Source organism: Arvicanthis niloticus, chromosome 12 (assembly GCF_011762505.2).
Source record: "Arvicanthis niloticus isolate mArvNil1 chromosome 12, mArvNil1.pat.X, whole genome shotgun sequence".
NCBI lineage: Eukaryota > Metazoa > Chordata > Mammalia > Rodentia > Muridae > Arvicanthis > Arvicanthis niloticus.
In genome coordinates this window covers 4,710,731-4,736,500 of record NC_047669.1, presented here as the reverse complement: position 1 = coordinate 4,736,500, position 25,770 = coordinate 4,710,731, and the positions used below count along the sequence as shown (strand labels likewise).

Here is a 25,770-nt window from a genome sequence, read left to right as displayed (position 1 = left end):
CTTAAGAGTGTGAGGCGCAGCTCCAAAACAGGAAGCAATCAGTTTCCCTTTCTTTATCTGGACTATCCAATGCCCTGCAATAGCCCAAATCAGCCAATTCTAGGAAAGAAAGGACACCCAACCTACCAGTAACCACATAGAAAGTCTGATTTTCCAGATGAAGGCGGATTCCATCTCTGGGTCTTGCACTAGGGAATCTGTCTAGAACAGTCATTAAAAGTCTCCCAACAAAAAAAGCCCAGGACAAGATGGTTTTGTGCACAAATCTATCAAACCTTCAAAGAAGACCTAATACCCATACTCCTCAAATTATTCCACAAAATAGAAACAGAAGGAACACTACCCAAGCCACAGGTATTCTGATATATAAACCACACAAAGACTCTACAAAGAATGAGAACTTCAGAACAATTTCCCTTATGAGTATCAAAGCAAAAATATTCAATAAAATTCTTACAAACTGAATTCAAGAATACATCTAAACGATCATTCACCACAGTCAAGTAGGTTTCATCTCAAGGATGTGGAGATGGTTCAATATATGAAAATCCATCAGCATATCCACTATATAAAGAAATTCAAAGGGGAAAAAAAAAATCACATGATCATATCATTAGAAACTGAAAAAGCCTTCAACAAAATACAACATCCCTTCATGTTAAAAGCCTTGGATCGATCAGGAATTCAAGGCACATACCTAAACATAATAAAAGCAATATACAGCAACCAACACCCAACATCAAATTAAATGGAGAGAAACTTGAAGCAATCCCACTAAAATCAGAGACAGACAAGGCTGCCCACTCTCCCCCTATCTATTCAATATAGTACTCGAAGTTCCAAATAGAGCAACTAGACAACAATAGGAAGTGAGAGGGATACAGATAGGAAAGGAAGACGTCAAGGTGTCACTATTTGCAGATGATATTTAAGTGACCCCAAAAGTTCCACCAGAGAACTCCTACACCTGATAAACAACTTTACCAAAGTGGCTGGATATAAAAGTAACTCAAACAAATCAGTAGCCTTTCTCTGCAAAGGATAAATGGGCTGAGAAAGAAATTAAGAAAACAACACCCTTCACAATAGTCACAAATAATGTAAAGTATCTAACCAAGCAAGTGAAAGATGACAAGAACTTCAAGTCTCTGAAGAAAAGAAATTGAAGAAGACCTCACAAGATGGAAAAATCTCCCATGCTCATGGATCAGTAGAATTAACATAGTAAAAAATGGCCATCTTACCAAAACCGATCTACAGATTCAATGCAATCCTCATCAAAATTCCAACTCAATTCTTCACAGAGATAGAAAGACCAATTCTCAACTTCAGATGGAATAACAAAAAAAAAAACAAACCTAAGATAGCTAAAATAATTCTCAACCATAAAAGAACTCCTGGGGAAATCACCATCCCTGACCTCAAGCTGTACTACAGAGCAATAGTAATAAAAATGGCATAATATTGGTACAGAGACAGGCAGGTAAATCAATGGAATAGAATTGAAAATCCAGAAATAAACCTACACACCTATGGTCACTTGACCTTTGACAAAGAAGCCAAAATCATACAGTGGAAAAAAGAAAGCATCTTCAACAAATGGTGCTGGTCTAACTGGTGGTCTAAATGCAGAAGAATACAAATTGATCCATTTTTATCTCCTTGTACCAAGCTCAAGTCCAAGTGGATCAAGGACCTCCACATAAAACCAGATACACCGAAACTAATAGAAGAGAAAGTGGGAAAAAAAGCCTCAAACTCATTGACACAGGAGAAAATTTCCTGAACAGAAAGAACACCAATGGCTCACGCTCTAAGATCAATAATCGACAATGAAACCTCATGAAAGTGGAAAGCAAAGGACACTGTCAATAGGACAAAAGAGCAACCTACAGATTGGGAAAAGATCTTTACCAACCCTACATCCAATAGAGGGCAAATATCAAAAATATACAAAGAACTCAAGAAGTTAGACTCCAGAAAACCAAATAACCCCATTAAGAAAATGGAGTAGAGAGCGAAACAGAGAGCTCTCAACCGAGGAGTCCCAAATGCTAAGAAGCACCTAAAGAAATGTTCAACATCAGTATTCAACAGGGAAACACAAATCAAAATGACCCTGAGATTCTACCTTACACCAATCAGAATGGCTGAGACCAAAACTCAAACAACAGCAGATACTAGTGAGGATATGGAGAAAGAGGACCACTCCTCCATTGTTGGTGAGATTGCAAACTGGTAAAACCACTTTTGAAATCTCAGAAAATTAGAACTAGTTCCACCTAAAGACCCAGCTATACCACTCCTGGGCATATACGCAAAAGAAGTGCCAGTATACAACAAGCTCCACTATGTTCATAGCAGCCTTATTTATAATAGCCAGAAGCTGGAAACAACCCAGATGTTCCTCAACAGAAGAATGGATAAGAAAGAATATGTGGTGCATTTACACGATGGAATACTATTCACCTATTTAAAATGAACTTGTTAGGCAAGTGGATGGAATTAGAAAAATATCATCCTGAGTGAGGTAACCCAGACCCAAAGGACATACATGGTACGTACTCACTGATAATTGGATATTAGGCCAAAAGCTCAGAGTACCCACCATACACCTCACAGACCATATAAAGCTTAACAAGAAGGAAGGCCAAAGTCTGGATGCCTCAATCCCACTTAGAAGGGGGAACAAAAAAATCATAGAAGATAGAGGGAGAGAGAGACCTGAGTGGCAAGGGGGAGGGAAAGGGGGGAAAAGGATCAGGTATTTAGGGCCAGGAGAATGAATAGAAATATGCAACAATGTGGGGTGGGGAATAGGGGTAAAGAATGGGGAGGAGTGGGGGTGAGGGAACCACTAGAAAGTCCTAGACACCAGGGATATATAGGAGGCTCCCAGGACCCAATGGGAATCACATTAGCTGAAATGACTAACAGAGGGGAGATAGAACCTGAAGAGACTACCTCCAATAGATAGTCATGGTCCCCAACTAAGGGATGGGGCCACCCACCCACCTCAAAATTTTTAACCTGGAATTATTGCTGTCTAAAGGAAATGCAGGGACAAAAAAAATGGAGCAGAGACTGAAGGAAAGGGCATCCAGAGACCAACCCAACTTGGAATCTATCCCATGGGCAGACACCAAACCCTGTCACTATTGCTGATACCAAGTGGTGGTTGCAGACAGGAGCCTAGCATGGCTATTCTCTGAGAGGCTCTATCATCACCTGACTAAGACAGATGCAGATACTCACAGCCAACCTTTGGACCGAGCTCAGGGACCCCAGTGGAAGAGTTAGGGGAAGGACTTTAAGAGTTCAAGGGGGCCGGGCGGTGGTGGCGCACGCCTTTAATCCCAGCACTTGGGAGGCAGAGGCAGGCGGATTTCTGAGTTTGAGGCCAGCCTGGTCTACTGAGTGAGTTCCAGGACAACCAAAGGCTCTACAGAGAAACCCTGTCTCGAAAAACCAAAAAAAAAAAAAAAAAAAAAAGGGAGTTCAAGGGGATTGCAACCCCATAGAAAGAGCAACAGTATCAAGTAACAGGACCCCTCAGAGCTCCCAGAAACAAAGCTACCAACCAAAGAGCATACATGGGCTGGTCCATGGTCCCTGTTACATATGTAGCAGAGGACTGCCTTGTCTAGCTTCAGCGGGAGGGAATACGATTGATCCTGTGGAGATTGATGCCCCAGAAAAGAGGGATGCTAGAGAGGTAAGTAAGGTGGGAATGAGTGGGTGGGTGGGGGAGTACTCTTCTAGAAGCATAGGGGAGGGAGATGGGGTGGAGGTTTAGTGAAGAGGGACTGGGAAGGAGAACAACATTTGAAATGTAAATAAATAAAATAATTTTTTAAAAAGTAGAATCAGATTTGGATATTATAAAAGTTCTGAAACTACCAGATTACAATTTTAATGAAGCACCATAAAGTGATAATGTAGTAATGTTAATGATTATAACAACAACAGAGAAGAATAATAGCAATAAACTTTCCAAAACCAAGGAAAGATAGCCAACTTTAGATCTATGCTGTTTAGAGAACTCTCAATAACAAATATCCATGCCTAGACATAATATATTCAAACCACAAAAGAAAAAAAAAATCATAGGAAGATGGCAAGGTGCCGAACTATCTTTGAAGTGTCTTTGCTTTCTACCCGCTATAGTATGAACTACTCTTTGTGAAAAGGGAGTTTTTTCCTATCAAAGGTAGCTAACCCACCCAAGGTCAATACGCCATAAACCTCCCCAACTTATGATTTTCCTCTCTGCCCAAAGCCTAGACTCTTTCACAGCTGTACCCTTCGGCCAATTAGCCAACTGCATTAGATTGTGAGGTCAAGCTCCCAGCAATAGGATGAGACACAGTCATAACCTATCTTAGAAAATAAAAACTAAGTGACGTTCCTACCTGTGATCCTGCTCGGCCTGTTTGGGCTGAATGGCACATTAGGTCTCAAACCCAGGACAAATGGCTGAGTGCCCATTAACAATCAAAGTGGACCTGGCTACTAGGTTCTCCCAGCATCCCTCAGTCCCTACAGGTCCTCCTGACTGGCACACCCACCCACTGCCCTAAACTGTTCCAGCCCAGATACTGGGTGGGCTTCCCTCCCCGCAGCTGCTCTTCTCTGTATACTCTAGCCATATTGGTTACCTGCCGGTCTTTTATCCTTAGCCCTCTTAGCTCCTGCCTAGTTCCCCTCTCTCCCCCTCTCCCTTCCCATCCCCCACCTCTCTTCACATGGCTCAGGATCATGCCCACTCTGGACTCTCCCAGATGTTTCTACTTCTAGCTCTGCTTTTAACTACAGTAAACCTTCTCCACCATACCTAGAAGCAGCTGTGTCCTTTCCTTTTTATTTTTTCATTCATCTGGTGCCAAAATCCACCTGAGGACAAACTGCTAGATGACGTATCCATTAACATGGCATCTCCCGTTTTCAAAAAGAAACTGCCATGCCAGATTACCTTTGCTTTGCTCTTGGTGCAACAGAATAATTTTTTTCCAGCTCCCCAGGCCACTCCAGCACAGTTCAGTGAGAACTCTCCAACTGGGAGCCCAAATAAATCTTTCCTCTCTTAAAAAGCAACCCCCATCCAAAACTCATCTCACATAAAAGAGAAAAAGACATTACCCTTCCTACTGAACTTCTTGGGTGAATGAAAATATTTAAAGTATTATTAAAAAAAAAAAAAAAAAAAAAACCACAGGTGCTGTGGTTTCAGCAACTTGGGGGGTTGAGCAGAAGTATTGCATGAATCTAGAAGTACGGAACCAACCTGGAAAATAAAATAACATGCCATCTAAAACAAACAATATATAATCTAGGAATCCATAGAACTGTGTATGGCAATACTTATCTGTGATGCCAGCCTTCGAGAGGCTGAGGCAAAAGGTCAGGGAGTTCCAGGCCAGCTAAACCCCATTCCACAAGACAAAAAAAGAAAGTAAATATTTTCTCAGATAAAAACAAGAGGGCTGGAAAGATCAATCAGTAAAATTTACTATGCAAGCAGGAAAACCTTGGTTCCCTGAAGAGATAGCTCAGAAGATGAGAGTGCTTTCTGTATAAGCACAAGACCTGAATTCTCAGAACCCACATAAGATTCCCAGCACTGGGATGGGGAACAGGACTTGGAAACAGATGGATCCTGAGAGCTCTCTGGTCAGTCAGCCTATCCAAAACAGTCTGCTTCCAGTTCAATAATAAACCTTATCTCAAGGCAACATGGAGAAAGTGATAAAAGAAATATGGCATTTTACTTTAGCCTCAAAATGTGCATGCATAGATAGATAGATAGATAGATAGATAGATAGATAGATAGATAGATAGATAGATAGATAGTGCATATATATGTATATATGCACACTCACATGTATACCATATATACATACAACATACACACACACACATTTATAAATAGGCAAGTATGACAACAATCTTGTCTGCTTGGCTGCACCCTACATTGGACAGCACTTTTAGGTGTCAGCCTACATAAAAGAATGTGGAAGAGGGAAATTTGCTTCCTGCTTGCTTGCCTCCACTGTCACAGGAAGTTTATCTACCCTGCTGCTTAGGTCTTCCTTCACTGGTACTAGAGCCTATGCAAGCAGGAAAACCTTAAAGAGTGCTTTTAAGCACAAGACCTGAATTCTCAGAACCTACATAAGATTCCCAGCACTGGGATGGCAGACAGAACTTGGAAACAGATGGAACCTGAGAGTCAACCTAAAACAATGTGTAAAAAAGGATTCTTCAGGATTCCAAGGAGACTGAAGGCAGGCAGTTCTCAAGAGTCCTCCAGGACTCCAGCACCAGACCTCCAATCACATGGACAGAACTACCAGATTCTTGGCATGAGACAGACAGTGGTAACACATACATATATCTCCACTCATAACATCAGTTCTGTGCCTCTAGAGAATCCTGAGTACAGTAAGTAAAGAAACCTTATTTAATAACAAAAAGAGCAGTGGAAAGCCTCATCAACACAAGGAATTATTGGGGATATAGTATCAGAATTTAAAGAGACATGAATACTCGCTCAGAACTAAGACAAATTAATAAAAATAACCAATGGAATACACAAGATGTTTGGACACTGTGAAAATGCCAAATTATAAGCATAGAATTCCATACCAGAAGCATTAAAAAATATTTTCAATATACTCATAGCAGAAAATTCACCATACTTTAAGAGATACCAGATACATGACACATAAAGAACACCTAACAGACAAAGACAGAAAAAAAAAAAAAAAAATCCCACACCACATTATAACTGAAACACTAAGTATAGAGATCATAGAAAGATCATATAAAAACTGCAAAAGAGAGTACCTAGTCACATGCAGATGTAGGCAGGCCCACATTTATAACAAAATATCTAACAGAATTACACAAATGATGTCTTAACAGAAATGTTAAATGACCGAAAGTCTTGAAAAGATGTTTTCCAGTGGCTGGACTGTCTTGCCCCTAGAGGTTCTTCCATAAATAATCCAGACATTTTGATTACCTGCCCCTTTTTGTACCTTTGGCCTCCTGGCTGCAGCACCTGGTTCCCACAAGGGTCAGGGTCCTGACCACTCTGGGCTTTCCCAGAAGTGTCTTGCCTCTGGCTGTGCTCTCCCACATTCGCATAATAAACTTTCTCCTCCACTACGCCAAAAAGCAGTCATGTCCTTTCATTTCTATTTCTTTTTTCATTCAGACATCGAAGATCAAATGCACCTAAAAACATCTTGCACACCAACAGCACTGTGCTGTTGAATTTTAACTGTCTAGATCACATGACATGAGAGCACGTTGGGAGGAGGCTGTCTCCATTGCATGGACCACTATCTGTGTTGGGGTGGGAGGGCAGCATCCCTAGGCAGGACTGAGTGTGCGAGAAGAAAAGCTAGCAGAGAGCAAGCAAGGATATGTGCATTTCTTGCCTTTCTGCTCTTGACTGTGAATGTGCTAACAATTTCCTGCCTTGACTTTACCTCAGTAATGATCTGTAACCTAGAGTTATAGTAAGTCAAATAAACTTTCTCCCCTAAGTTGTTTCTTCAGAGCATTTGTTCCAAAACAGAAATAAAACAAGTGTAGATGCACATTCTTCTTATCTTCCCCTGAAGTTTTTACTAAAAAAGGAAATTTCGGTAAATATCAGAAAACCGAAACAACCCCTTTTAGCCTGATCTGACCACAAACAAATCAATCAAGAAATCTAGAAACTACAAAAGTACACAAACTCATTTGAAATTGACAGAATTATTAAGTGACAAGTGAATCCATAAAAAAATTCATAGATTTTAATGAAAATGAAATCAGAACATACCAAAACCTATATAAATAACAGTAATTCTTAGAGGAAAGTTTATAGCAACAAGTACCTACATTATAAAGAATAAAAGAAACCTCAAATGAATAACAATGTGCCTCAGGGCTTGGGAAAAACAGCGAGCATGAGCAAATCCCCAAAGGAGCAGACAGAAATAATTAATATCATCATAGCAGCAAGTAATGAAAAGAAAGTAGAAAAAAAACAAAAAACAAAAACCCTAAACTAAAACAAGAGTTGGTTCTTTGAAAAGACAATACTGGCAAACCCTCAGCTAAACCAACAAGAGAACACGAAATCAGTGAGTGTGAGGAGAACACAGAGCCATAACAACAGATGCCAACAAAATCCAGAAAGGCACTAGGACATAAACTGGAAAAGCTCAAAGAAATAGATGGATTTTTAGATACATAACCCAAGACAAGATAAATAATTTAAACAGATCAATGATAAGCAATGAGATTAAAGAAGTAATAAAAATAAATCTCCCAAGTAATAATGAAAGTCCAGGTACAGAGAAATTGTCACAATTTTGTACAATTATATCAGACATGGGGCTAATAATTTGGATCAACAAGTAAAAAGTACTTGCCACCAATCCTGAAATCCTGAGTTCAATCCCCTGGCACTCACAGGATACAAGAAGAGACTCTATTCCTGAACTTTACATGCATAAGGTAACCTACACATGTCCTCAGATACTAACATACATACTACACTAAATAAATAAATCACTACAATAAAGGATTCATTAACCTATCTTGAGACTCAACATGACCGTAGTCAGCTAGCAAGAAAACAAATAATAAAATAAAATGGTGAGACTATGAAAAAAAAAAAGTAACCCTTTTTCACTGTTTGAGTGTAAACTGGCACAGTCACTATGAAAATCAGTAAACTACCACATAACTCAGATATGCCACTCTTGGGCACAGATCAAAGCGACCACAGTAAGGCTTGCACATCATGTTTACTTATGCTCTGTGATAAAAAGAGATCAGCTAGACATCCAAGGACAGATGAATTCTGTTTCATATATACAATGGCATTTTACCCAGCTGTAAAGAAAAAGAAAATTATAAAATTTACAAGAAAATGGATGGAACTAGAAAATAGTACATATTAGGTGACCAGGTAACCCAGGCTCACAGTAATCACTTCTTTCTCAAATGCAGATCCTAGGTTTTAATTTTTATGTATCTGTATTTATATGAGAATGAATGTGGAGTCTAAGAAAGAAGATCATGAAAGGAGAAAACACAGGTATAAAGACAGGAGGAGGGAAATACAATCCATGTAACAGGAATGCAGAAGAGGGATACCAGGAGTCAGAAGGTTACGCGCAAGATGAAAGCAGAGAGATGGGAGAGAAGAGGTGTAGGACCAATCAAAATTAAGGGTTATGAAAAAGCCATAAGGAGACCTGATACTTGGTAAGCTAATAAAGTTTTAAAAAGAAGAGTCAATGGAGGTGCCAGGCAAGAGTGGATGAAACCACTAGAAGTTATTAAATAAAAAGTCTTCATTTCAGGACTATTTCCTTACAAGACATTGTTTAGGAGCCTTGAGAGCCCCAAAACAACATAAGCAATTGCCACTAAGGCTGATTGCCTACTAGATGGTAAAGCCCTATTGCCAAAGATACCACATGCTCTGAAGACATGGAAAAATCAAGCTAGAACTGGAATGGCCCCATTTTCCTTGCTGCCTACTCCTCACAGTGCCAGGAGGTACTATACAGGAGGATGGGCCAGAGGGGTCACCAACAATCTTACTATGCTGTGAACCTTCATGCTGCATGTAAACTGACTGATCAAGCACCGTGTGCCCATCGGTACAACAGTGGCAAGCCTGTAACAGGCAATCTGTCTTATCAGAACTGAGGCCCACTCACCAAGAAGAAACCCTTGATGAGTACTGTAACCCTCAACAGAAGCCTGTGAGAGCATCAACCCCACTCTAGAAGCGAAATGGATATGATGTACCTATCAAACTGCCTTTTAAATACATTTATGTTCATAGATCAGTGCTGCTGCCAGCCTTGATCAAAGACTCTTCTTCTTGTATCGGACAGCAGTAAATGTAACTGGTCAAAGTACTGAGAACAAGTGAATACTGACTGCTCATCCATAAATGGGGAAGCTTAATCACACCCTTCTCGTGTATGTAGAGGTGGAAGATCTTGCCAGACTTTGGGGACAAAGCTACTGAGAAGAGGCCAACTCTGGTGTTCAATAAAACTGCCAATTCAAGTTTAGCCTCAGCTTCTGAGTCAGCAAGCATACTACTGAAGAAAATGGTGACTGGCCATTAGAACTGATAAGCCATTCACGACAGATCTCAAGGAGCATAAGGTCTTTCCTGCTATAGCTTCACCACTCTCTCCAATCAGCTTTGAGTTCATTCAGTCCAGAATTCTCTCCATTCTTCTAAACAGATTTCAGTACCTTCAAATAAACGTGGAACAACTTAACCTCTCAACAACTGTCCTACAGAATATCCTCTGGGGGATTTTCTGCAAAGCTGTGTGTCCTCTCAAAAGCTTTAAATTTCAAGGAATTTTCAGCAATCTATTTTTAGATGCTTGTACTTTTAATAGCAAATCTAAGAAACAAATGTCGAATCCAATGGTATATAGATTTGGTTTTTTCTTGAGAGTTTTACACTTTTAGTTCTTATATATAGTTCTTTGATCCATATTGACTTAGTTGTGATAAACAAAATTATTAATTGTATCTTTTAGGTCTTTAGGTATATTCATTTTATTATCTCCTTCTAACAATTCTATGATCAGATTTATCAAGGCCTAAACCTTACATTCTTTATATCCCTGACATTTCTACACAAGAGAGTCTCTTTCCCTCCCTCTCTCTCACAATCCCCTTCTCTCACACCCACATGGTCCTCTGTCTCGGATCCCAACATGCTGTGATTACAGATGTGTATTGCCATGGCAAGCTGGACACCTTCCTTGGGTGTTTTATTAAGTCTATCATGGAACTGATTTGTTGGTGGCAATACTTTATCCTTTGGGAACAGAAGAATGTCTCCAGATTTACATCTGGAAGCAAGTGCCCCCAGATAGTAACAAGAGCAAATCCTCTTCTGTGCTCATTTCTAGTTATAGTGACTTGCAGCTGGCACAGGTAACGTTACACTGACTCCAAGGACACCTAACCCTGGGACAAGCTCAGACATTCCAACTTCTCTGCCATGTTTCTGAACCAGTCGGGTTTTTTGCTAGCACTCAACTCTCAACGGAGCCTAACTTTTCCAAGTGGTTTGACTTCAAAAGTGACTCAGTTAACAATACCTACATGTCTCAGAACAAAGACTTTTTGTCTTGAACTGATGTGACCTTCAAAACTCAAGGTCCTTTGCTAGCCTGTCACCTAATATTTAGCCTATCACCTAATATTTACTGTATTATTAAGCCCACTGCTCTGCACTTTTTTGTTCACCCACAGATTTGAGGTCATGGGTGCTGTGAAATATCACATATTTTAGAGATCTGGGTTTGTTTGTTCGCTTGCTTGCTTTTTGCTTGTTTGGAGACAGGGGTAGTCCTCTGTGGCCTGAGCCAACCTAATTGTCTACTGTATATGTTAAGAAGACAGAAGAAATAGATAAGTTGCAGCAAGCCTGCATTGTTTAGAGGGCCATGTGTCTTACAAAAACCTAACTTAAATCCTTTGTGTCACCTCTGAGCAGAAGACCTTGCCTTGCTCACTGCTACAATAGTAGAGCCTTCTATTTTCCCAAGCACTTTTCTCCATTTCTCAGCAAACACTGGGATCCAATTAAAAGAAAGCATTCTTGGCAGGTGGCTACAATGCCAGCTCTTGTGCCTCTTCCCTTTCTACCCAAAGGCCACAGCATCCTCCCCACAGCACCTTCCAGCCACCTCCGTACTGTTAGCAGACACTGCTTCTTTCACTCACAGAGGCCTCTGGAGTCTTGCCCTCATAAAGGCAGCAGGGTTCGTGGTGGAAGTCCTGAGGAGATACAGCAGCTACCACCTACCTTTCAACAGCTGTCGGAATCACGCTGGTCAAGGAAGGAGCACCTGGTGTGGCTTTGGACCGCTCTGTGAACCGGGAATCAAATGCTTTCATGGGTTCAATCTTGGATGGGGTTGTTAACACAGAGGGTGACAATGCAGCAGGAGTAGAGGTAGCATTCATACTGCGGGGGGGAAAGATGGGAGATTCATCAAACACAAGCAACAAAGGACTTGACGGTCTAGGACTTACATAACTTGGAGCTCATCTAAAGAAGCCTAAGTATCAACCTTCTTTCTACAAATACAAGAAAACTCCAAAATAGAGTCTACTGGTTTTGGTTTGGGTTTTTTGTTTTTTTTTTTTTCTTTTTTGATGTTCATCCATTAAGATTCTAGAAGTCTGAGAAATTCAAGGGCAAATGTATTCACACTGTTCTTTTTGTGCTTTTCAAACAATTTTGGGGGCTAGACAATATACTGGGTCTCTACAACTTCAATACAGCATGCCCACCCCAAGTGACTCAACCACAGGCTTTGCCACTTCCACCGTAACTATAGTGGAAGCCCTCACTGGGATCTTGAAGTCATGACCTAATCTTGCCCTTCATCTTCAGCCTAGTCCCCTTGGTCCTAAGTGGGCTCACCCATTGCTCACTGGAATAGTGGCAAAGTCTTTGTACTTTGTGGAAAAGCTTGTCCAGCTTTCCTCCTGCTCAAACCTACCCTAGTTCCTGAGCAAAGCGACTAGGCCTTGGTTTACCTCATGCAGACTGCTCTACTTCCATCTGCCTATATCACATTTCCATTCCAGAATCCTGGCAAACATCCCCAAAGGCACTCTCTTCCTCCTCCCTGATCTTTATTTCCAAGTCACAAAACATTGCTCGGCTGTGGTGGCACCTGTCCTTTCCAAACCCCGTGCTTGCTTCCTGAATACTGGGCTGCACTGCCTCCTCTCTGATGTGCACTCATTGCTTGAGGAGCAGTGACATCATGCCGGAGACCAGAAGGAGGCTGCAGTAACCCAAAATTTGTTCCACTGACAGAGAAGCACTTGCCCTTATCAGTTATGATATTTACATTTGGAATCCATTGCCTATTGGAACCAACTTCCTAGAATGCAAGTCCCAAAGCCTCTGTCTCCCCTCTGAGAAAAGCCCAGGGTACCTGTAGCTTAGAATAGGAACCCAGCCTTTCCTCCTCTTTTCCCAATCTACCTAAGTAAGGGACTTGAAGCTCTGCTTTTGCCATTGTCCCGGCTCTGTTTTCCCTTGTCTTGCATGGACTCTGAGAAAAGCACTTCCTATAGTATCAGTGAAACCTGCTTGCTAGGCCTTGAAATGGCCAAATAACCCTTTCTGCAAAAGGACCCTGAGAGCTACCCTGCAACCCTGTAGATGCCTCTTCCTTATTGGAGGACAAGTACCTGCCAATCAAGGCCCTGTATACACCTGGTCCTTACAATGGATAGTCCAGAGTAGGAATGTGGCCCATGCTCACTCACTCTTACACTCCCTGAGTCCCAACTAGATATGGCAGAAAATGAAAACATGGACTCAGTAAATTTGATTCTAAGAGTGATGGGGAATCTACATGCTCACAGGATCATCCCGGCAGGGATGAAGCATGAAACTCACAGCATAGTAGAAGCCAAAGCCAGAAATGTCAGGCCATCTCTGGTCTAGGTCTACTAGAAAGTAGGTTGATCCTGTTGCAGGAAGTAACTCACTGGCAGGTCCCTCCCTCCATCTTTGTCACTTTAATCTCAGCCAGCTTCTGTCAGAGGCTGACTTAAATAGATCCTCCTATGTAAGGAAGATCTACATTTTAAGCATTTCTTCTCTTTTTGAGAAAAGTGTCCATGAGTTAATAAGGGAATGAAACTCTTTTTTTTTTTTTTCAATTATTTATTTTTATTTTATGTGCATTGGTGTTTTGCTTGCCTGATGTCTGTGTGAGGGTGTCAAATCACTTGGAGCTGGATTTCAGACAGTTGTGAGCTGTGATGTGGGTGCTGCGAATTGAACCCAGGTCCTCCGGAAGAGTAACCAGAACTTTCAACTGCTGAAATACCTCTCCAGCCCCTAGAATGAAACTCTTATCCCTGGAACCTAAACTTTCTCCAAGGACATGGCTGGTCCTTGGTGTCTACTAACCTGTCCTTACTGACAGACTCGCCTGTAGGCCTGGCACTGGTGGCTGCCACTGGTTCTGTGCAAGGCTTTGAGGCGCCGAAGGAGGGGGTACTGGAGTCCAGTGGCAGTAGCTGCTGACCACTAGGAGAGGAGAGCATGGTGCCTGCTAGGGAGCTGGAGAGAGGGATGCTGTTGAAGAATGCCGTGGAGAAGTCCCTGTCATTAACAAGGAAAAGCAAATCAGCACAAAAATGTCACATTTACTATTTTATAACGTCTCATAACATTTTTCTGGGTCTTAAGGCATGGGTAACTTGCAAAGGTAAGAGTTTAAAAAATGAAACACTTAATATACTGCTTAATCGACTCTAAAGTAGACTAGTAATATACATACAACTGCAGAAGATAACCAAGCTGCTATCTGTAACTGTACATGCTACTGAGCCTGCCATGCATCCTGCAGCATCTATAGTGATCTCCCTCTTGAAGGGCTGTAGGTTTTCCTACTGGATGGGCATGTAATTTACTTAACACAGGCTCTACTGAGAAGCAGGTTTACCTCCCTGGTCCTGTGACGTACTACCCCAACAAGAGGTATGATATAAGTGTTGAGGCTGAGGGACCTGAAGTAGAGCAGCCAGGGCAACTCCCTGACCAATTGCAAGTTCCCACACTTGTGCATCTCAGTCACTTTCACTGTGACTCAAGTTCTCACCTGCCAAGTGCTTAGACTCTCTCTAATGGGTTAGGATTAAATCCTGATTAAAAAATATTGTGTAATACACATATAGAGCACATAGCAGCCGCTGAAACATATGGAATTAAATTGTCTTGTACTAACCAATTCCTGTGTAATGCAGAATATACTCAGAGAAATGTAGTTAGAGTAGCAAATATAATGTTTGTTTACATATGGTTCTGGTAAGCATTTCTAAAGCTCCCTCCTTAGTGGCTGAGTCACAAGCCGCTTGAGCGTGCCTATTTCACCATTTTGGTTTTTGTGCTGCTGCTGCTGCTGCTCCTCCTGCTCCTCCTGCTCCTGCTGCTCCTGCTGCTGCTGCTGCTGCTGCTTCCGGTGATGGTGGTGGTGGTGTTTGTTGGTAGGATTTGTGGTACTGGGATAGAATCCGAGCCTTACACATGTAAAGCAACTATCATATCACTGAGCCACATACCCATACTTCCTTCTATTTTGATAAAAGGTTTTATACTAGGTTACACAGGTGGGCAATGAACTCACTCTGTAGCCTAGATGGGTGTCCTGAATGGCTAGGATTATACAGGTCTGGCCTGCAAGAGACCACCCTTACAGTTTTATCAAATTTCTTGCTATCAGTCAATTTGATGGGTAATAAATAGTATTTTACTACAGTTTGCTCCAAGGAAACAAATGAGAAAAAAGGGGTTTTGTTACTATAGATTTTAGCCTAGCTAAAAAAGTGTCATTTTGATGTGATTTAAATTGTATGTCATTTATGAAAAATATCATTTACCTCTGAGATTATAAAAGTATTTTTCCATGGAATCTTATAAAACTGTAAGCAAAAATGTTTTTAAGACCAGGCATGGTAGCTCACATTTTTAACACCAGCAATTAAGGGATAAAGGAAGATGGACCTCTGAGTTCAAAGCCAGCATGTCCTGGCCAGCGACAGCTACATAGTGAGTGACACCTTGTCTTTCAAAACAAAAGTTTTAAGTGACAACAAAAGAAATAAAACAAGCAAAAAGCTGCTAAGCTTGTAGAGGTTTCTGCTTTTAAATTGGTAAAGAGGGTGAGATTCAGTGTGGTCTCTAGAGAAAAGTCATCCTGTTGCTCACCTGCTGAACTGGCCAATGTCTCGTCACTAACTGAGACACTACCTTTAAAACTCCCTTTAAGGCAGGCATGGTGGTGCCCACCTTTAATACCAGCAAATCAGGAGGCAGAGGCAGGTGGAGCTCTGTTGAGTACAAAGCCAACCTGGTCTACAGGATGAGTTACAGGCTAGCAGGGGGGCTACACAGTGAGCCTTTTTTAAAACTCCCTTGAATAGGGTAATGAGAAGACTTGGTTAGTAAACTACTTCCCACAAAATCATGAGGACCTGAGTTTTGGTATCCAAAAATCACATAAAAAGCCAAACACAATGCCATGTGCCTGTAATCCCAGTGCGAGGGAGGTGAGACAGAAACCCTGATGCTTGGTGGCCAGCCAGTCTAGCTGCACCAGTAAGCTCCAGGTCCACACAGAGCCTCTCAAAAAATACAGTAGAGGCAATTGAGGAAGACACCCTATAACTTCTGCTTCTACACACACACACACACACACACACACACACACACACACACACACGGCTTCCTTGAATATTTGAGCCTTTTGAAGAAATTCTATTATATGCATTGGCCTGCCTATTCATCCGTTACTACCTCCCTGTTTAAAACTGTTTACATTTTATTTTCTGGTAGAATTAGTTGGTCCTAATCAACACCTTTGCTTTTTTTTCCCTTCTGAAATATCTCAAATATTACTATTTCTCCATATAATGTAAGAATTACCTTTCTAATTCTAAAAATTATGACTATTCCTCTTGGTAAATATTAAATTTGTTTAGGAATAACTGGTATTCTTGATACAAATCACCTTAGCTAATTTCTAGCACATCTTCTGACTTTTATTTTGTTGAGTTTTCTTTAGGGCTCTCAGAATTCTCTATATGCATTTAAGGCACGTATTTAGTGAGAAGTGCATGTACATGCAGAGGCCAAAGGTCCATAACAGTTATCTATATCTATTACACTTCATCGTTTTCATTTTTAGATACTATCTTTCTCACTGAACCTGGAGCTCACCAATTCAGCTAGAATAGCCAGCCAGTTAGCCTCAAAGATCTGGCAACACACACACACACACACACACACACACACACACACACACACACCAGTACCTGGGTTTTAACCTGATGCTGGGGATAGGAACTTAGATCCTCTTGTTTGTGCAGCAAGTATTCTACCCACTAAGCCATCTCCTCAGCCCACTAAGCAGAATCCTTGAATAGTTCTTCACAAATTTACATTATTTAGTTCAACCTGATAGTGTACACCTGTAAGTCCTGCTACCCAAGAAGATAAGGTGAAAAGGTTACTTGTACCTCCAAGTTCAAGATCAGCCTGGACACACAATAAAATGCTGTCTTTTAAAAAAAAAAATCATTTGTAAATGTGATTTCCTCCTTTATATCTTCTAAAGGTATTACATGATCTTATTTGTATCTGGTGCATGCTTTCTCCAGGACAGGGTCCTGCTCTGTAAGACTGCCACAAACATATAAACCTCCTGCTTCTACATCCTAAATGCTGGAATGAGCAGCATGTAGCAGCACACAGCAGAACAATGAGCTCTGTTATTTTCTTCTGCTATCTACAGCAACCCCAGTGATGTATATCTAGATCTTAGAAACTCGAATAATGACGTATTTCATGGTCTCCTGTGAACTCAGTGTTGACTAACTACAAAGAGCTTCAAAGAGGAACATTAAATTATAATCAGGGGAGTAAGATGTCATTTTATTTCTAAATGTGAGATGGAAAAAAAATACTAAATTACCAGCTAAAGAAGCCTCTATCTATTTTCATTTCATTGATTTTGAAGTCAGAATAATGTTGAATTTTATGAAAAAATCCCCTTAAGCAACTATGAAAAACAGGTACTGGTGTGGTGTGATGTGTGGGTGTGTGTGGGTGTGTGGGTGTGTGTGTGTGTGTGTGTGTGTGTATATACCATTTATTTGTTTTGATCAGCTGACATGTAGCTTAAATTATATTCCATAATTTTGAACATCTTTACTTATATAAAATAAGCCTTATTTGATTGTGAAATTAGATTGTTTTATTTTGGGGTTTTTTGGTTTTTGGTTTTTTTGAGATAAATATGTTGCCCTGGCTGTCTTGGAACTGCCTATGTAGATAAGACAGGCCTGAAACTCATAGATTTCTGGCTTTTTCTGCCGCTCAAGTGCTGGAATCAAAGGAATACACCACCATGCCCAGCCCTAACATTAGTATCTGAACAGACTATAAGGTTCTTCATATAACTGTATTATTAGGAGTTTGCACTGACATCCAGAAACTACACAGGTCTGAAATCTGTTAAGTTCATTGTGGTGATGAAGTCTATGTTGTCCAGGCCTGAGCTCAAGTGCTCATCTTGTCTCAGTCTACTGGATAACTGGGACTATGTGACACAATATAGTGAATCATCATCATTTAGATTTAAGCTTCCTTTTTATCTATGCACTAGAATGTGTAACATGTTATTACAATTTCCCTGTGAAGGCTTCTTAATCTAGTAGCTTTAAGGAAAGTGAACACAAGGTCTTGTCCAACAATACATCACTTTTAGTAGTTATATGCGTGTTTGTGTGTGTGTGTGTGTGTATGTGTGTGTCTCATACTTTTGATTCATTTTTTAATCCCTGACTATCTCCCACTTATAGTTACCTTGCATATTTGTTTTTCTTTCTTGATTGGCTAATAATTTGATATATAGCTATTTGTTTCAACATAGGAACCAGGAGGGTAAAACATAACGTGAATATTTATTAACATAATCAATCAAGTTCTGATACCAGAATTAAGTGCCCAGCAGTAGAAAGCTGACTCAAGACCAACAAGGAAGACCCAATGTCCTCTGCATCCTCACTAGGAAAAGCACAGGAAGATCCAAAGGGTTGGTGTGCACGATCACTACCTCCTTCCCTACTGCAGACCTGCAGTGCTCAGAGCACATGTCCACACCTGATTCTAATAAAAGTTAGAAAGTGGCCTTACCCTATAATGGGGAAGGGTAGATTAAGTCACCTGTCTGAGAGGAGTCAAGCAGGTTCTGAACATGTATGTGTCTAGTACACCTAGCAGAGAAGTGAGGTTAGCACATCTTATGCATGACGCCTCTTTAGTTTTCAAGGGATACAAGGAAGACCTGACAGCTCATGGATGAGCAACGGAAAAATGTAAAGGGCTATTATACAGTCTCTGTGAAAGGCTTCCTAATGAGAGACACCTGACAATGGGTGCTTTCACAAAAGGACTTGACATCCTTTGATTCAGCCTGTCATTTCTAGAGAACAATCACTACAAACACACATCTGACTGCAGGTATACAGATAACAGCAAATACAAAGAGATCACACTCCCAACCCTGCCTCCACAGAGTGAAGAATGCATCTCAGAGCCCTACTCTCTGCCCAGCAGTTCCACTTCAGGAACTGCCCAAGAGGACAGTCAAGTGTGTGTTCAAAGATTAACTTTCACAAAAACTGGACACAAAATAGAAGTCCACAGTTAAGAAGCTGGTTCATGAACTCATGGTGTATTCAGACACAGGAATCTGGATAATCAGCAAGCAATGCTTCAGAGGACTATTTATTTTGTGAATGAAAGTCAAGATACAGTATCAAGTAGGGAAAGACTGGAAATACAGATGTTAAAATGATAACTAAGGGTAGATTATGAATGATATTGATCTTCTTCTTTGGACTTTTACTATCTTTCTAAACTTTCAACTATATGTCTTTCATAATCAAGGGAGGAAACTGTTACAAAAGGAAGAAAGTGTAACTTCCTTTCCTGCCCTACAGTACCTTGCCAGCAGCTAGGCAGAGTAGAGGGCCACTCAGTTCCTACCCTTCCACATGTGTGGAGAGGATATGGAGAGCCCTATGGGCCACAGGGCTTTGAGAGTGTGGAGGTTGGCCCCAGAGTCTTTCAAGATCCTAACTGGCTAACTGACAAAAGAAGAAAAGAAGACCTCCCCAGACAAGGTCCCAGAAAGCTTGGTGAATGAATGAGTACCCAGTGTCCAGCTGTGCTATGCAAAGAGGCGTGATCCTCCTCCGACCATCTGCTGTCCGTGTTTCCACTTGTTTCTTCAAAAGATTCTGTAGAGTCAAATAAGTGAATATAAAAGTTCTAGCTAACCACATCCAAACATCGAAAACTCAAGCTGCCCTGTCTTTCCCTTTATGAGAACAGTTAGCTCTTCTAGGAAACCAACATGAACTACATAGTATGGGCAGCCACAGTCTCCATGCTGCACAAAAGAACTTCAGGACCTGGTGCTCATGTTGCCTTCCAGCCCCTAGCACCCACCATTCTTCTCTCCGCTCCTATGAATTTGACTACGTCGCTTCTCATCAGGCAGAACTTGTGCTTCTGCCTCTGTTTCACTGTTAGGGTGTAAGCATTAAATGTGGATATGTCTCGTATATCTCACTATGGTGATGAAAAATAGAGGCATCTAAGAAAATTCTCCTTTCCATAGCCTTGTTGGTACAAAGAAAGTCAAGCGGCTACCAAACTTAGACACGTTAGCAGGACATGTTTTTGATCTGATACAGAGAAGCATCAAAAATAGAAAGTTCCCAGCTAAAGTGGCTCTAAGAGCCTTCTTCCCTGTAATCAGTACCAGGCATGACCAAACTTATGGTAAGCACATGACATCTAATAGCCATTAGGTAATTCAGGGGCCTTAAGATTAAGGTATGAACTTGTGAGCCACACTCTTGTCACAAAGGGGTGACTCGAAAACCAACTTTATTTATAATAAATAAAAAATAAATAAACATGTCACTCTGTAACACAGGCTGAACTAGAACATATTACATGTATCCCAGGCTGGGTTCAAACTTGCAGTGATCACCCTGTCTCACCCTGCCAGGTAATAGATTTATAAATATGACCCATCATGCCTGGCTTCCAAACTGACTTTTATCATGGTTTCCTTCCTCCATAAAAGGTTTATGACTGTGGTTTCAAATAATACATTCTGTCAGATTGACCTAAAGAGATGTGTTGGCCTCTATAAGCTCCTCAACATGATTACTTCCTCAGTTCTCAGTGAACTCCATGCCTCTGACGCTGCCCTGCCCCATTATCCCTGTCCACCAGTAAAATATAGGCTTCCAGAAGAAGGGGAATCCAAACAGCTCTAAGGGCAGTAATCTAATTTCTCAGCATCTACAATTTCCTAGAGAGATGAATAGATGAAGGCTTTGCAGTTTCTGCAAAGGACAACCTCTTCTGTTGCTCCCTGGGGAATAAAAGACCTATGATAAAGGTTTAAAGCCATTATTAGCATGGGCCCCAGCTGGCTAGGGTCCAGCCTCATACTTACCACATATCCTCTTCACCATCACTCCTGCCCCAGCCCTATCTTTGTGCCCTGTGCAAACCTCCAGTTTCATGTTCCATCTGTTCACCCCCTTCACCCTGTCTCTGGGCATGTGCTCATGTCTTTTAGTGCCACTGGACCATGCCCTCACCTTTCTGATATCTTCTAGACTTTCCCCATTGACCACACCCATGACTGAGGATGCTGAGCTTGTCTCCCTAGTGGTGGCATTCTTCTGATCCAGCTGCTGCTGTTGCTGTCTCCGCTGGTACTTGAGCATCTCAGGGTTCTCAATAACAGCTGTGGAAAGCTGGGCCTCAGTCATTATTGCCAGGCTCTTGCCATAGGTGGACTGGTGAATTCGGCTCTGTAGGAAGCAGGGAGAGGTTTGACACGTGGGTTTGAGTACCACCATGGCTGAAGTTGCCAACCAGCAGGTACAGTATAGTGCTGACTCTCCTGGCTCTAAGAGCAGAACAGCCCAGGAGACCAGCTCGCCATCAGTTCCCACTCGACTGTCTGTCACTGACTAGACATGTCTGTCAACATCTCTCATCTCTCACAAGATGGATACAGCCTCCTGTACATCCACAGTCGGGAAGACAGTGAGATACTGACAATAAATCACCTTTTACATTGACTAGTGCAAAACATCTGGCTGTGAACACTGTTTCAACTGAAATGCAGATTCCCAAACTGGTAACTTAAGGTTCTTATGTTACACCAAGAACCCTAAGCAGAACCAACATGCTCTCTCTGCTCTTATGGATGCCGGCCACCATGGTGGGAGGTCCCATGCAACTAGCATTGCCTCTAAAGAGTACTGGAGGCTTCTCAGCTCATCCATCATGGTCCTTCTGCGCAGAATTTCCTCCCTGCCCCAGGCCTTGTTAATCCTCTGCATAACAAGCTAGACAAAAACCTCAGGAGAAGAGGGGCAGCATCCCACAACACCATATTAAGCAGTTTTCATAAAAACGTGCCAAGAAGCAGATCCACAAAAAGATGTACAAATGACAGTGCTGTATCCTGCCCAGGAAATAGGGACTAGAGATAATCGGTATCTGGCTCACACCAGATGATGTCTAGTTAAGAGTTAGTAGGCAGCCTTCTTCTATTTCAAGGACTGAGACTCACTCCTGTTAGGACCTAAGTAGCCCAGGAACCTTCCCCTTCTACTGTCCTGTCTCCTGTCCCTTCTCCCAAACCCAACCTCTGTAATCTCAAGACAAATTTTTATGTTGGCCAAGATTTTTCTAGAGTTCCTTAAACACAGAGTCACTGTCAATGGTCTGAGAAATGGTAAAATATTTGAAACTCTTCCATAAGCTCTCACAATGACTCTCCAAGAGGCACAGAAGGGTCCAATGATCCTTGATGACAGGGATAAGGCAGAATGAAGATTCTAGGTCACTCAGAAACTTACTCCTTCTTTTAAAAAACACTGACAGGCTGCCCCCCATTCCAAGCACAGTGCATAAGGAAGACTCCACCCCAAGGGATTTACATCTTAGTTGAGGATGGTGGTGTCGCACAGTAGATTAAGAGGTAGCTTACCCCCAGCAACAGCATCACTAAGAGGATAGCTGCTGACCTGCTCTGGGCTTCCACAGAGCTCCATTCAGACAAATGGATATAATACCCCATTAACGGTTGGCAAAAGTCTGTCGGTAGAAAGAACAGTTTCTGTGTCTACAGCAGGTAAAGCAGAGCCTTTCCCAAAGCCCATAGAGAAGTTCAGGGAGGCCCCATGCTCTGAGAAGAGGCATAGATGAGGGAGCCTGACTCAAAGGCAGCAGGCCTAGTTCACACATCCACTTTTCTACTTAAAGGCAGAGTGGTCCTGACAAAGGGCCATGCTATTTTTTTAGGCTTGGTTACCTCACTGATGAAACCGATGAGACCTGCTTAATAAATGTTATTGTTATAAAATAGCTCAAGTCTTTTCTTATAACATCTAGGGAGAAGAGGATTACAGAGAAACTGAAGGAGGAAAGGAGGGGGAAAAAACTACAAACCGTAAGAGGGCACAGGTCAAACACAAAGCTACGAAGCAAAAAAAGCAGATCTCCATGGAGCTTAGTCTAGTTCCTACTTTTCAGTAACTGGTTTGGTCTCTTGGTGCAAAGACTCTCTTGACAAGTTTTCTACCAAGTTTTGAACTTTATCTTATTTTTTTAACATATTTTTTAAAAAATAAAAATGGCCAGACAGTGGTGGCTCATGCCTTTAATACCAGCATTTAGGAGGCAGAGGCAAAAGGATCTCTATGAGTTTGAGGTCAGCCTAATCTGTGAGTTACAGAATAGCAAGGGCTACACAGAAAAACCCTGTCTTGAAAAAACAAACAAAAAACAAAAACAAACAAACAAACAAACGGTTCTCCCCTGGTAGCCCTCAAGAATCCCTTATAGGCAGTCCCTAAAACAACATAAACTGTGACTCACTGAGTGACCACAGCATTTGCTCATTATGTGGGAGGGAGGCCCCAGGTTTGATCTCCAGCATCCAAAAGCCTTACTTTGCAGGTGATCCATCTGTTTTGTTTGTTTATTCATTTTAAATCAGTCTTACTATGTAGCCCAGGCTGGCCCTGAACTCTCTGCAGCCTCTTTGGGATTAAAGGTGTGTGCCACTGCACTCAGTAATTGTATGAAGTTTAAATGATAAATGCATGCAAAACTTGTACTTGGACAAGAGCCTGGCATAGATGCTAACAGTGACCAGTATTAGCTGTCACATACTGCTGCTATAAGAGCATGAAACAAGAGGATGAAGGACATGACATAAACAAGGACTCCAACTCCCTCTCCCAAGGGTGAAAGCTTCCTTACACCACTGCTCTCTCCGCTCACGCACAGATGCCCAATTTATTCTTTACTCAAATACTTACTTCTGACATGAGTATTTATTATTAATCCATTCTTTTTCGGTTTTTTTTTTTTTTTTTTTTTTTGAGACAGGGTTTCTCTGTGTAGTCCTGGCTGTCCTGGAACTCACTCTGTAGACCAGGCTGGCCTCGAACTCAGAAATCCGCCTGCCTCTGCCTCCCAAGTGCTGGGATTAAAGGCATGCACCACCACTGCCCGGCTAATCCATTCTTTTTCAAAAAGGATTAACATAATCCATAAAAAGCAAACATTTTAGAATAGTTAAAAAATAATGTCAGTGAACCAGCGGTGGCTCAGCCCGTAAGGCGTCGGCCTGCAGAGGGCGCGGGTCTCTTTGTGCATGCTCGAATCCCACTCGCTCCCGCCCGCCTCCACCCGCATCTAGTGGGGGAAAAAAAAAAAAAAAAAAAAGAAATAATGTGTCCATGTCTTCCATGAAAAGAGAACCCAATTGAAGAGGTCTCAGAGCCAGGATCACAGCACACAGGCCACAAGCCTACCTTTTCCTCCTCACTCAGGGGGTCTCCAAGTTCATCCTGAGAGAAATCAAGGAACGCCACAGAGCCGTCCATGGAGCACACCAGGATACCCAACCCATTCAGAGTCCTGAAAGAGATAGCTGTCAGCAGCCTAGGTGGACAGTGTATCTGAAGTTGCCACAGGAAGATGCTCAAAGAGAAAAGGGGCAGCCAAAGAAGGGCAATAATCACAGCCTTTGGTGCCCTTTAGGGCTTAGGTACCAGTGCAGAGAATCTCTTACCAAATGTTCTAAGTTTTCAATTTCTGTTTTCTGCTATAAACCTACAGAATGTCCAGTCTGTCCAAGCAGACATTTCCCTGTAATAAACCCAACTTGTGGTGACACTCTCACAGGAGCAGGCAGAGATGCTGCTACCTGAGTAGAGTGCAAACTGCACCTTGGGGCTACACTGCCAGAGGAAAGTGACCAGGCTGCCTGGCTGTAAGTAGCCAAGAGGTCTCAGGTTGGAGTAGCCAATGCACTGTAGTAAGAATCCATCTTACCAGGAAATATCCATGATGGACTTGTCAAACAGCTCATGGATGACAACCAGAGGCCGTTTCAAACATGTGAGCTACAGGGAGAAAAAAGTTAAAATTAATGAAATCACTGAGAACCAGCCTATACACTCAGTTTAACCATCTTTATGAGCCCAGGAGCTTTGATGACCTCCACTAACATACAAGGCATAGTCAATTCAATCGAGATACAACTGCCAAAACCAAAAGATGGAGATACCAAGGCCTGACAGAAATTCACACACTGAAGAGTCTGGCAGGGGGACAGCTTTGTGTTCATTCAGCAATAGCAACGCAGAGCTCTACCAAGCAGGATGAGATGGTCTCAGAAAGAACCTAGCTCACCTTCTCTGGGCACATTACTCAAGGCTCCTGAAAACAGGTACGTAAGTCACTCAGGCTCACTCCTGTGTGTCAAATAGCTCCCAAACACACACCAGTATAAACTTCCCTCAGTCAAAACACAAACTGATGAACTCTAATGACAGCTGGAGAGCTGACTCAGCAGAGTCAGGAGCATTTCGCTGCTCTTCCAGGACCTGAGTTCAGTTCCAGCACCCACATCAGGCAGCTCACAACCACCTCTAACTCCAGCTCCCAGGAGATACAACACCTTCTGGCATGGCGTGCTCACATCTGGAGGAGCCAAGGGGCAGGGGGAGAGAGACTCCAAAAAGAGCATGCCAAAGACCCAGAGTCCCAGAGCAAATGTGAAG

The 25,770-nt window shown here is 41.9% G+C and overlaps 1 protein-coding gene across 4 annotated transcripts in view; it reads right to left on the bottom strand.

The window, feature by feature from the left end:
• The window catches only part of Hira (histone cell cycle regulator), an 80,677-nt gene that overhangs the window by 22,430 nt on the left and 32,477 nt on the right, over positions 1–25,770 (bottom strand). For all 4 annotated transcript variants that reach the window (XM_034514799.2, XM_034514800.2, XM_076942632.1 and 1 more), the window contains 6 exons: positions 25,040–25,110; positions 24,517–24,622; positions 21,277–21,492; positions 19,808–19,893; positions 13,997–14,191; positions 11,861–12,022 (listed from right to left, as the gene is read on the bottom strand). In XM_034514799.2, coding sequence (XP_034370690.1) covers positions 11,861–12,022; positions 13,997–14,191; positions 19,808–19,893; positions 21,277–21,492; positions 24,517–24,622; positions 25,040–25,110 — 836 coding nt within the window. The remainder of the gene's footprint in view (positions 1–11,860; positions 12,023–13,996; positions 14,192–19,807; positions 19,894–21,276; positions 21,493–24,516; positions 24,623–25,039; positions 25,111–25,770) is intronic.